The sequence below is a fragment of the Mastomys coucha genome, unplaced genomic scaffold (genome assembly GCF_008632895.1).
Source record: "Mastomys coucha isolate ucsf_1 unplaced genomic scaffold, UCSF_Mcou_1 pScaffold22, whole genome shotgun sequence".
Classification (NCBI taxonomy): Eukaryota; Metazoa; Chordata; class Mammalia; order Rodentia; family Muridae; genus Mastomys; species Mastomys coucha.
This window is the reverse complement of record NW_022196905.1, coordinates 260970580-260983549: the sequence shown is the minus strand read 5'-3', so window position 1 is coordinate 260983549 and position 12970 is coordinate 260970580. Positions and strand designations below refer to the sequence as shown.

General features: G+C 51.9%; 1 protein-coding gene across 7 annotated transcripts in view; it reads left to right on the top strand.

The window, feature by feature from the left end:
* Positions 1–12970, top strand: part of Piezo1 (piezo type mechanosensitive ion channel component 1) — a 67744-nt gene that overhangs the window by 27779 nt on the left and 26995 nt on the right. For all 7 annotated transcript variants that reach the window (XM_031341677.1, XM_031341675.1, XM_031341673.1 and 4 more), the window contains exon 2: positions 9569–9664. In XM_031341677.1, coding sequence (XP_031197537.1) covers positions 9569–9664 — 96 coding nt within the window. The remainder of the gene's footprint in view (positions 1–9568; positions 9665–12970) is intronic.

Here is a 12970-nt window from a genome sequence, read left to right as displayed (position 1 = left end):
ATCTGGTCCCCTCCCTTGTACTTCATGAGGCCAGCTGGGATGGCAGAAGGCAGGATCTAGCAGGGTGCTTCCCTAGATCTGAAGATCTGGGTTTTAGTGTGGTTAATATACCCACGTATTTTGTGGTAGTTGACCCTAGAGCTTCACACGTGCTAGGCAACTGGTCTACCACTGAGGCACTAGGGCACACACCTCCAGTCAGGTCTTGTGCGACCTACGCTGTCCTTGAATTTCCTAGGTAGCTGAGGTTGACCTCACCTGATTCTCCGCCCACTTGATCCTCTGGCCTTGACCTCCCAAGTGCTTAGAGTATAAGCATGTACCACCACACTTGGCCTCAAGCCTTTGTTATTTTTTATTTTGAGACAACAGTCTTGCCGAGTATCCCAGGCCAGACTGGAACTTGTGATCCTCTTGCCTCAGCATCCTGTGTAGCTGAGATCCCAGGCCTGAGCCACCAGGCCCAACTAGGAGTCTATAATCTGGTAGCCTCTGTATGCTCTGGGAGGAAGCTCGCTTGTGGCCCTCCCTGCCCTTCACTTCTGTGAAGGACAGTCAGGGCCAGGTATTCCAGCCTGACCATACTTAGCTGACTGTTTTTCCAGTCAGCTCATTTACTTACCACTCTGGTAATGTGTGGAAGCATTCTGTTTATGAGAAAAGAAGATGTCAAATTCAAACTTTTAAAAAACTTATATTTATTTCAACTTTATCATGTATGTATATTTAGTGTGTGTGGTATGCCTGTGTCATAGCATGGTTGTAGATATCCAAGGACAGATTCTGAGAGTTAGTTCTCTTACTAACCTGGGGTTAATATACGTAACCTGGGGATCAAACTTGGGTCAGGGTTGGCCTTTATCCATAGGATCTTTTTACAAGCCCCAAGGACTGTGTCTTAGTTATGGTTTTTATTGCTACCATGAAACACTATGAGCATGAAGCAAGCTGGGGAGAGAAGGGTTAATTCAGCTTCCACTCCGATCACTGGAGGAGCATGGGACAGGAATTCAAGCAGGATAGGAACTTGGAGCAGGAGCTGATGCAGAGGCCATGGAGGGTGACGCTTATAGGCGCTCACTGCTCAGTCCCTGCTCGCTCCGGCCCACAGATTTATTATTATACATAAGTACACTGTAGCTGACTTCAGACGCACCAGAAGAGGGCGTCAGATCTCATTACAGGTGGTTGTGAGCCACCATGTGGTTTGCTGGGATTTGAACTCAGGACCTTCAAAAGAGCAGCCAGTGCTCTTACCCACTGAGCCATCTCACCAGCCCTCTCTGATGACTCTTGACTTGTGTCAAGTTGACACACAAAACAAGTTCAGTTCAGTTCGTGAGATGACTCTGGGCCCCCTCATACAGAGACCATGTGGACCCCCAGAGCCTTCCTGTCTCTTTACATGGGCAGTTTCTTGGTTACATTTGTTTATTTTTTATTTATTTTTTGTTTTTTATTAGGTATTTTCTTTATTTACATGTGCATTTGTTTATTTTTAATAAAAGTTCTTATTATTTTAAATGTATAGATGTGTTGCCTGCCTATATATCTGTATACCAAGTGCATGTTTGGTGCCTGCGGAGGCTAGAGGAGGGCATCAGATCCCCTAAACCTGGAGTTACAGATGGTTGTGAGCTACCACGTGGGTGCTGAGAGCTGAACCTGGGTCCTCTGGAAAGCAGCCAGTTTTCTTAACCACTGAGCCATCTCTCCAGCTCCTGCTTTTAATTTTTAAAGGAATCAATGGGTGAACTTGGCTCACCTGTCTATATCTCTCTTTTTTTCTTTTAAAAAGATGTATTTATCTATTTAATGTGCATTGATGTTTTACCTGGATGTATGTCTATGTGAGAATGTTGGGTCCCCTGGAGCTGGAAGGACAGAAAATAGTAAGCTGCCATGTGGGTGCTGGGAATTGAACCTAGGTCCTCTAGAAGAGCAGCCAGTGCTCTTACCACTGAGCCATCTCTCCAGCCCCGTGTCTATATCTTTTGTTCAGAAGTATGTGTTCCCTCCTAGGTACTGTATCTAGTGTGCCTGCAGGAGCTCCACAGATGGGGACAGTTGGGACTCTTGAGGTACAGCTGAGCTATCTGAGATGGATGGGGTTTGTCTGTGGTTGTCAAACAGTTCGGCGGAATCCAGGTGTCCTGTAGGATCAGTGTTGCAGGGCATGTCCCAGTATCCGTGGGGTCCCTGGTGCTGCACTCTGCATAGACCCACACTGGTAGACACCAAGACTGTTACTGAAATTGTTACTCTGGTTGCCAGGCTACTCACCTCTTGCAGGTCCATAGCTGGGTTCCTCTAGGACACCGTGGACGGGTGACAGTGAGTTGCTTGTTTTCAGAACGCTGTCCCCTACAAAGGCTGGAGGAAAACCAATCACGTGGGAGCTTCTGTAGGCCAGTGTGGTGGACACCAGCCTCAGTAAGCCAAGTGATAGAGGCCAGGGTACTGACCTAGTCAAGGGTGAGAAACAGAGTGCATCGGCGTGTAGAACAGCTGGAAGTTCGCCGGGGTAGGTGGTCCCATGAGAGCCTACAATAAGGATCTTAAATGGTAGGCAAGAAATCAGGCCCCCACCTGTCTTGGAACTGTGGGCACCATCCTCCCTAGACTGACAATGGGAGGAAATGCAAGAGCAGCCCCTGCCTGGGGATGCAGCCTGGGTTACAGGCACGAGGCCAAGAGCAGAGGGGACATTTCCCTGTATCTCCCCCTCCCCCGTATCCCACCTTGCTGGTTAGGAAAACAGAGCTGGTTGGGCTAGCTGGCCAGGCAGGCCTCCGTAAGGCATCTTCTGGGGTTGGCTGGAGTCTGTGACACTCACATGGAATAGCTCTAGACTTCCCTGCTTTCAAGACCATTTGCAGGCTTAGGACGAGGTGGACCAAAGTCACTTATGTCCTAGACTCACCCAAAGCCCCCTTGATTTTACTCAGCCTCCCTGTCCCCTGAGTTGGGCACACAGTACCAGGCTTAGAGCCTGGCCCTCCGTCTTTTTTTTTTTTTTTTTTTTTTGACACCAGTCCTTTGGTGCTTTTTACAGAGGAGGAAGGACAGTCAAGTTTTCAGTTGGGTACTCCTGGCCGACTCTCCATACCTCTTCTGTGATCTCTTCTTCTCCCCTTGTTCTGAACACTGCTTCTTGGCTATGCCCAGCATGTACCATATCCTCACCTCCACACCGAAGGGCCCACCAAGCCCTCACCCTATGCTGCAGCTACAGTGATCAGAGCCCTCTCTTGTGTCTGGAATTAGTTTAGACACAATCCTATTCATCCCAAAAACACATCCTGGGCTCCTGGGCCGCTGTGGCCCCTCACCTCACATTGCTGTGATCATGGCTCACATGCGGTTCCCTCCTATCCCAGGACTCTGTTTGGCTTCTGTGGGTTTGAATTGAAAATCCTGGTCTTTCCTGAGTCCTAAAATATCCTTTGCCTGTCTCAATTCCTTCTTACAAGTGTACATAAATCACACTAGGGACAGGGCACTTATCACAGCCACTGGTAACTAGGCTCTCTGTGGTGTTGTGGTATATAGTGTGGGCAGGAGAAGAACTACACTCAAAGATCCTTATGATCTATCAGCTGCTCAGCTCCAATGGTGGTCAGTGCTGGCCATTGATGTGTCCAGGACCCTGATGGACTCTGGGGCATGGAGATTGCTTCCTCTGACCCCTTTCTCTGATCCCTGAAAAACTAAGTTTTCAGGGACACTTGTGAGACTAATACCTACCCCAGGACGGTGCCAGACATTGGGCTGCATGTGGCATTGTCCAGGCCTTTGTGCAAGGCCATGGGATGGGGCAGAGGCTGCCCTTCCAAGAAGTTGTCTTTTGAGGGTGGAGGCTATTCCTGGGCCCCAAACACACCTTGCTGAGCCTCTCCCAGCCTGACAGCTGTGGCCTCTTTAGACAGCGTGCTCATCTGTGGGACCCAGGGTCTCAGTGGAGTCTCTACTCCACCACTGGACAAGGCTGTGGCATAGCTGGGCAGCTGCCCTGAAAGACTCCAGGCTCTGCTCTGCCTTGTAGCTCTTTGTCAATCTAGGTACCACTTGCTCCAGGCTGAGACTGTGGCTACCCCAGGGTCCCAAGCAGGCCCTGCCCTGCCCTGCCCTGCTCTACCCTAGAGATACGTTGCAATCCTTTGGGTTAGCCTGGTCCCTCCAGCCGGGGCCTCTGCCCAGCTCTCCCTGCTCACTGAGGACTTTCTTTTGGCCTAGAAATACTCTCCTCTCGGGGTACATTCCATTTCCTTCTCAGAGGCAGGTAGCCTAGAGGATAGGAGGGCAGGCCATCTATACCTGTTCCCTCTCTTGTGCAGACAGGAGTGGTAATAGTGGGGATGGGGATTATATGAGACCCTCAACCTTGTGTCTGTGCTGGATCGAGGTGGGAGGGTAAAGTGGGCCTGCTCCTCACCGGGTCTTCCCTCAAAGAGACCGTGCTGTTTCCGCACAGGAAGCTTGTCTCTGCTTGGGCCGGTCGGCCTCCTGTGTCAGTGCAGACTAGTGTGAACCTTCATTCACTGTGTCCTGTCCCTGTTGTTACAGCCCATCCCTCTAAAGGATCCAGTCATCTCGAGCACACCCTCCCTCCCTGCACCTTCCCTTCTGTCTGTCTGTCCACCACTGGCTGTGGCAGGGGAAGCTCTCTGCAGATATGCCTTATGCTTCAGACCCATTTCCAGAGCCATTTACAAATGAGTCAGACGTTTGCCTTGGGGGACATTGTAAGGCTTCTTTGACCAGAGACATATGGGAGCAGCTGGCTCAAAGAGCCTCCAGGGAGGGGTGACTGCAGCAGGCCCAGTGGATTCTTGTCTCCTACCTAGACCCTGGGCCAGGCTGGGGGATCTTGGGTAGCTGAGGTCTCACTCACAGCCCTACCTGCAGGCCTGTCTTCATGCTCATGATGGGAGGAGGGGTGGAAACAAACCTTCCGTGTGGTGTACTCTAAAAGTTGTGTGTGGTCCTATTACCCTTAACCCTCCCTCCCTGACCCGGTTCCCACGTTGCTCTGCTCTGGGTCACTCAGAGTCCAGGGGAGCCACTGTGTGGGCTTCATTACCTCTCAGCCGTGGCTTGAGGACCCCAGAGTGGATGTTAGCAAGGGTCTTCAGCCTTGTGCTGTAGGGTGAGGGTCTATAAAGGGTTAAGCATGTACTGGCCTGCAAGGGGCCCTTCCTGCCTCTGGCTGTCCTATTGTTGCTGGCTCAGGAAAGGCCTGTTTCCTGTGAAATCACAGGCTTTGCTCCACCAGAGCAGGCTGAGGCTCTGCCCTCTTTTAGGAATGTCTTTGTCCCTCACAACCCCTCAGTCAGTTCGGTTGCAGCTAACCTTCAAGGACAAAGGCAAGGCTGTCCCCTCCAGGCTGCTTGCTACCTCACCTCACCTCTGACCTCAGCACAGCTAGAGTCCCGATTATGACAGTCACATCAATGTGCTTCAACCCATACCTCACCAGGACCCGCGGAGCACCTGGGAACCCTGGTGTCTCAACGCCATCTGGCTATGTTGCCTCTTAGTGTTCTTTCTCTCTATTCCCAGAAGCAAGAATTGTACCGCTGCCCCGGGCGGGCTCGCTCTTCTGGCTGGCTCTTCTTGCTCTTGAGGCGTGATAATCTGGGAGGAATGATGGCTGGGAATGAGACACTGGAATGTCAGGTTGTGCCTCTGAGCCTGTTTCCTTGGGTAGAGTATTCGTCTCTGAACATAGCCTTTATTTATCTGTACAGCGATGGGGCAGCTCTACATTGAGGGGCAGGCAGGAAGGAAAAGAGGAGGGAGAAAGGGAAGAACTCAGGGCTCCGTGCATCCCCCAAGCTGACCTGTATTACTGAGGCAGGGCAGGGCATTACCCTCGCCCGGTCCCTGGTGCCTCGCCTTGCATATCCTACCTTTGGCACATATCGCTGTGTAGGGTTCTCCTGGCCCTACCTGGGATTGGGAGTAGTGGGGAGGCCAGGCCTCAAGCTCAGGAGCCCATATCACATTCCCTTGGTGTCAGGAGGCCAGGCATGGAAGTTTCTACCCCTTGCCAGCTTGGGTCTCTGATTTCTGGAGCCCTTCACAGATTTTGGACACCATTCATTTATTTATTCCGGTAAAACATATGTCCACAAAGTTTATAGTCTTAATCTATTTTTGATAGTGTGGTGGCATTAGGCACATCCTCATATGTCACTAATGGCCACCCCAGGACCATCTCATTTTCCTGACTGAAACTTGATAGCAGTTAAACTTTAGCCTTGGGGCTGGTGAGATGGCTTAGCAGTTAAGAGCACTGGCTGCTCTTCCAGAGGTCCTGAGTTCAATTCCCAGCAACCACATGGTGGCTCACAAACATCTATAATGAGATCTGACACCCTCTTCTGGTGTGTCTGAAGACATCGACAGTGTACTCACATACATTAATAAATAAATAAATCTTAAAAAAATAAATTAACTTTAGCCTCCCCCATGCCCAACACACACAAAGATCCAAGGTGGCTGAATTTTAAGCTTGCCAAGCAGGCTGTAGGGTAAAACACCTGTCCCTGCTCCCCAGGGCCCGTGTTGGCCGCCCTTCACGGGCTGTGCTTGTGGAGGCCAGGATGCAAAGTCAGGAATCTTCTTCAGTTGTGTTCCACCTTATTTTGGAATTCATCAGTTGGCTTGATTGGCCAGCAAGCTCTGGGGATCCACCTGTCACTGTTTCCACAGCCTCCCCACATGATGTTAGAGGTGCATGGTAACTACCACATACAGCATTTCATACCTGCATCAATCCACCATTCATAATGTAAGTGTGCACATGTGTGTGAACACAGGTACGTGCATGTCACAGCGTGCTCGTGGAAGTCAAAGGGCAAGCTTGGGTGTTGGCCCTCACCTTCTACCTTGTTTGGCACGGGGTTTCTCTGTTAATCCCTGCTGCTTTTGCCAAGCTAGCTGGCCTGACCGCTTCTGGCAAGTTTCCTGTCTCTCCCTTCCATCTCCCAGTACAGGTATTCTGGGATTGCAGGAACACGTAGTTCTGCATCTGGCTTTTGTACAATTCTGGGGATCCAAACTTAGGTTCTCAGACTTCTGTGGCAAGCCACCAAGACACGTCCTTAGCCTGGCTTTTCATCTTTTCACGTCGGTTCTGGGGATCTGAACTCAGGTCCCTGTACTCATGCGGCATGTCCTCTAGCTCCCGTCACAGGCTTTTGATCACTGCCGCTCACATACTTAGACTGGTTCGGTGCTGGCCATTCCCGGTTTATGAGATCAAACCAATGTCCTCAGAGGCAGGGCCTGTCACATCAGGGATGTTAGATGGGAGAACGCTCTCAGGGGCCCGTGGATGAATGGACTGGTGGGTAGGCGGCTAGGTAGACAGGTGGACAGGATCACTGAGCCAGTGGACAGCTGGGTAGACATCTGTCTGAGTGGAAGCAGCCGCCAGCGAGTATGAGGGAGGGTGCTGCCTCTGAGGCTCGGCTGAACTGCCCTGGTTGGGTAGAAGTAAAGCTCTGGAAAGCAGAGGGATTCAGAAAGCTCTGCCGCAAATGCACTTCCCTCCTGCCTCTCGGGCCAGAGAAGATCGATTTTTTTAAAGAATGTATCATTGTTGAAAAGTTCAGATTTGATTTGGGAGAGCTGAGCTTTGCATGGTAGCCAATGTATGTCTGGAAGAAGACAGCACCCTGACTCCAGGGAGGCCCTTGGGAGCCAAGAGAAGTGCAGCCGTGGTCAACACCCTGCCCTCCTCACTAACCCCACCCTCACCCCCACCCCAGGCTCCTTGAAAGGAGCAGCAGGTGCCCTTGGAGGTTTGAAGACATCTCATGTCCACTGTGATCCTAGAGGAAGACTGTGTGGGCTTTGAAGAGGGTATAAACTGAATCCAGATGGAGTCACTCACCCAAAGTCACCTAAGGAGATGACCTGGTTCAGCTTAGTTTTTTTGTTTATTTGCTTGTTAGTTTTGGTTTTAGTTTTGGCACTGGAAATATCATTTATAGCACATTTAAATTTTTTTTTGAGACAGGGTTTCTCTGTGTAGCCCTGGCTGTCCTGTCACTCACTCTGTAGACCAGGCTGGCCTCGAACTCAGAAATCCGCCTGCCTCTGCCTCCCAAGTGCTGGGTTTAAAGGCATGTGCCACCACTGCCCGGCTTAAATTTTTTTTTTTTTTTTATTGTACTGTGTACTCTGGGTCCCTGCCACTTCTTTCCAGGGGAGCCTGTCTCTGTGACCAGTTTCTGTCCCCAAATTCAGGTCTGCCCTGGCTGTCTAGGTCTGTTGTTGGGCTCATGGTTCTCCATACTTAGGGAGGATGCGTGGAGGATGCCCACTCTGAGGAGACTACTCCCAGGGGGACAGTGAAATAGGGTTGACACTCTCGGCCACAGAAAGTCCACTTTGGGGATTGCTTTATCCAGGAGGGAATTGGGGTTCCTGATGCACCCTAGCACCAGCTCATGGTCTGCTATCCCTACCCGTCTAGGGCAGTCAGTTTCTGAAAAGAGCAATCGTCTGAGATACGGACAGCAAGAAGATGGCTTGTAGTGAGTGGTGCTGTGTGTGGCCGGGCTCTCTCACACAGCATGGACACCCTCTTTGGCCTGGCTCCTTTTTTAAAGATTTATTTTATTTATTTTATGTGTATGAGTACACTGTAGCTGTACAGATGGCCGTGAGCCATCATGTGTGTGGCTGCTGTTGAACTCAGGACCTCTGCTGGCCCCACTTGCTCCCGTGTAATTTACAGATGTACCAGAAGAGGGTGTCCAATCTCATTACGGGTGGTTGTGAGCCACCATGTGGTTGCTGGGATCCGAACTCAGGACCTTTGGAAGAGCAGTCAGTGCTCTTATTCGCTGAGCCATCTCGCCAGCCCGGCCTGGCTCCTTTTGTACCCCCATAGCACAGGTAGAAATGGCTGGGACTGAGGACTTTGTCTCCTGAAAAACTCTGTTCTGGGAAGAAACTTGCTCATTTGTAAGTGGCCAGCCACATTATCTCCCTATGCTTCAGGTCCTTTGGCCTCCCTGGCAGATTTCACCAGGACAGTATAGGGCAGAAGGGTATCAGAGAAGTTCCCAGAGGGAAGCTGGCACAGGTAGGGGACATGCGCAGGCAGAGCGGTACAAAGCCAGGTTCAGAACCACACCGTTCCATCAGTGACTCAAGAGGGGTGTCAGAGCTGAGTCCCGGTGACTTCCCCTACGGTAGTGTGTGGAACCATTTCTTAGATGAGCTGCCTGCCAATCAATAAATGAAACTTCAAACAGAAGAACAAGCAAGTTAAGGAGGAGTGGGCACCAGAGCCCTGTGTGGGTAGGATTATGCCGAGTGGCCCGAGGCTTGTGTGTATCCATGTGTGAGTACGTGGACTGCTTTGGGAGAGTCCTGGGGTATCATGGAACCTGGTGATAGGAACCTGGATTTTCTGTCTGTGGCACACAAGCCTTGTTTACACAGGCTTACAGGTGTAAGAGAGGGGTACTGGGGGGTACTGTCCCCCAACCCCTCAAGTGAGGGCCACCCCTATTGTTGGTGTACTAACCATTTGTCTTCCCTCTAGCCTCCCTGTTACGCTTCAATGTTCTCTCGCTGGTCTATTTGCTGTTTCTGCTGCTGCTGCCCTGGCTCCCAGGCCCCTCAAGACACAGCATACCAGGTAAGGGGCAGGACCAGGGGGGTGGGATGGAGCCCAGCTCCTTGGGGGACTCTGACTACAGCTGGGTATTTGGATAGGTACTCTATAGCCACAGACTTGGCTCAGTTTTAGAAGCCTGGGTCAGTCCTCTGGGGTCTAAGGGCAGGGGTATGCTTCACTGTTTCCTGCCTTCCAATCAGTCGATGACATGCAGGCCAGCTCCAGCATTGTGTCCATACGTGGGGGTGGACAGTGGTACCATAGCAAAGAAGGGAAAGGCTCATGCTGTGCCTCAGGTCTCCACATAAGATGATGTGAGAAGGGGCCACTGTGTCCTCACAGCCTAGGCAGATGAGGCAGTGGCCTCAGAGGAGCAGGACATCCTGAAACTCTTCATCCTAGGGCTCTGGTCTTCTATGCTGTGGGTGCCTAGAGTCTGTTTTGTGGTGTTCGGTACATGCTCAGTGATCCATCCCCAAGTGTATCGACATTCCTAAAGTATAGAAGCCGCTTTGTTGTCTCCTGGGTTTGTGGGGTTTAGATCCGCACGGCAGTGACATGGGGAACATTAGCATTGAAGTGAGAGACTCTGCCCCAGGCTGAGTCTGCAAGTGTCACAGCCAATGTCTGGGGGTCAACAAAGGTCAGGGCTAGGACTGATGTGACAGCATGAGGCCTGGGAAGGCACTTACAGCCTTGGCACTGCTCTCAGAGTGCTGGATTCAGCATGTGTGGGCCCCAGTGAGAGTGGACTTCCTGTAACAAGTCACCCTGACGAGAGTCACACTCACTGGCTTATGGGGCTACAGTCAGGTTGTGAGCCCAGTTGTGCCTTTTCAGAGGGCTTCAGGGATCAGCTTCCTGGCCTCTTCTTCCTTTGGGTCATGGCACCTTCTACCTCAAAGCCATGATGGCCAACCGAATCCTCTCTGAGTCCCATGGCTCTGTAGCTCGTTTCGATGCTAATGCTCTGTGATGACAGCCAGTGGTGCTTCAGGACAGACTCCCCTTGTTGTTAGTTGTGACCTGAGAACTCTGCCTTGGTCTCTTTGCCATGTGAGTCACATGTGTATGCAGGCAGAGATTGGGCAGGGCTGCCTTTGGGTTCGCCATTCTGCCAACCATAGCAGCGAGGTTGCCCAGCTTTGGAACCAGAAGGTCTTAGAGGATGGGTAGGATCTGGGGATGCAGGGGCAGACATTTAAGGAGTTCAGCCTGAGCAGTGTGCTGGCAGCCACTGGGCCCCTCTGAGACACACAGCCTAGGCACTGAGTCCTTTCTTCTGTGTTGGAAGGTCTGGCTTCCGTACTCTGCTCACCACAGAGCCCAGGCCTCTCTGTCGCTAGGTCCTCTTTGGAAACAACTTGTCTGAAGACTGTTTCACGCCCTGTGAACGGCTGGAAATACTCCTGATCAACCGTGGGAGGCACAGACTCGCAGCCAGGCAGGGCGTATCATGAGGGAGACTTGGAAAGCGGGGTGGGAAGTCTTTCCCTCTCGACCCTCCAGGTCTCTATCGGCCCAGCCTCAGGGGCCCTTCAGGGACATGATGCTGCCTGGTTTTTCCGGGTGTGAGAGGAAAATGTGAGGCCCGACGGCGCAGAGTGGAGCGCCCTGTGTGCGTTTATGATTTGTGCAGCTGCTGCCCTGGCACTGGCTCCTGGAAGGTCTGACACTGCTGGGCCCTGTTCCCCACGTAGGCGGCTGCCTGATTCTCAGAGGCTGGGCCTAAGCTGGGCTGCACAAGAAGGAGATGCTAGACCAGCTTAGGGATGAGTGTCCCAGGTAGGACAAGGCAGGACAGGATAGAGTTGGGATATATCAGAACCCAGGGTGTGTAGGATCTGCTCCCAGCCGCCTGCTTGTAATTTAGAGTGAGGAAACTGACTCCCTGCCCTAGCAGAGTTTACCTCCCAGACTGCCCCTGATCTTTGATCCCCCTCCCATTTATTACTCTCTTCCAGGGGGCCTGCTTCAGTTTTAGCCTCACCAGTCCATTGGCACTTAACACACACACACACACACACACACACACACACACACACACATACACACATCTCTGCGGCTCTTAGTTGTTAGGTACTATGTGACTGGGAAAGGGATAACGAGGTAACCGAATATCACTGGGGTCCTAGGCCTGTGAACGGATTGCCTTGCCCTCTCAGGACAGACACCTGTGCCCTGGGTTGCTGGGTCATAGCTGGCTTCTTGTTCTCTGGGCTTATCCATGTTTTGCTCCAGAGTATGTGGGAGAAGACATCCCCAGCTTCTCCTTGCCAGGTGAGCCTTAGCTCAGACTCTTGGAGTGATTCCCCACGCTGTCCTCTCTTCATCCTGTCAGTATGTGGAGGCAGATGTACAAAAGACACTCCTTCCCTCCCTAGACCCCTAGACAGCACACCCTGGCCCAGCTCACATTAGAAGGACAGTATTTGCCAACAGCTCATGAGATATTATTTAGGGGCTGGGCCTGCGTGAGGCCCAGGGAGGGCTGTGGTCATGAGGGATGGGACATGAAAGTGGGAAGGAGGCAAGAATACGGGGAAGCAGAGTAGAGAGAAGCACCTCTGAGCCTATGGAGTTCCAGCAGGGTCAAGGCCACAGGTCAGGTGACAGGTCTGCTACTCTCTCTGCTGTTAGAATGCCCCACCCCCACCCTAGCTCATTCCCCAAGTTTTCTAGGGAACACCTATACCAAAAGTGCACGCTTTTACCAGTGGCTCTTCGTTGCTGTGCTAAGCCACTTCCTTGTCTGAATGGTACAGGGGTATGGCATGTCCTAGTATGGGTTGACAGTTCCATCTTTGAGGTTGTGTTTCTTCTATCAAGGCAATGGGTCAGGGCCCAGGCAGTGGTAGGAAAGAAAGGTGGCCAGAGACAAAGGTAGCTGTCATTTCAGGGCTTTGGGTAAGCCTGGCTAAGCCTAATACACTCTCTTCCCCATGCCAGGGGAGTGACTGGAAGCAGTCAGGCCGGTAGAGGAGGCCCAGCATGGAAAGGAGCCAGGCATGGTGTGGTAGGAAACCCAGGGCTTTGAAGATTCTGGGCCCATGGAGGCACCGGGGTCTGTGCAGGGCTGAGGGTGGAGCTGGGTGCTCACAGTGAGTCTTCGGAGTGGCTGAACCTGGCTCATCCATCTCTTGGAGCCTCCACCCACTCTCAGGGCAGGGAGGGGAGGGCTTCCACTACCTCACAGCTTATGGCAAGGATCAAGCAAGGACTGACTCTCAGATGCAAGTGGATGTTCCCAAGGCTCAGCAGGAACTTCTGCCCTGCTGGGTGGTGGAGGTGGAGGTGGTGGAGGTGGAGGTGGTGGTGGAGGTGATG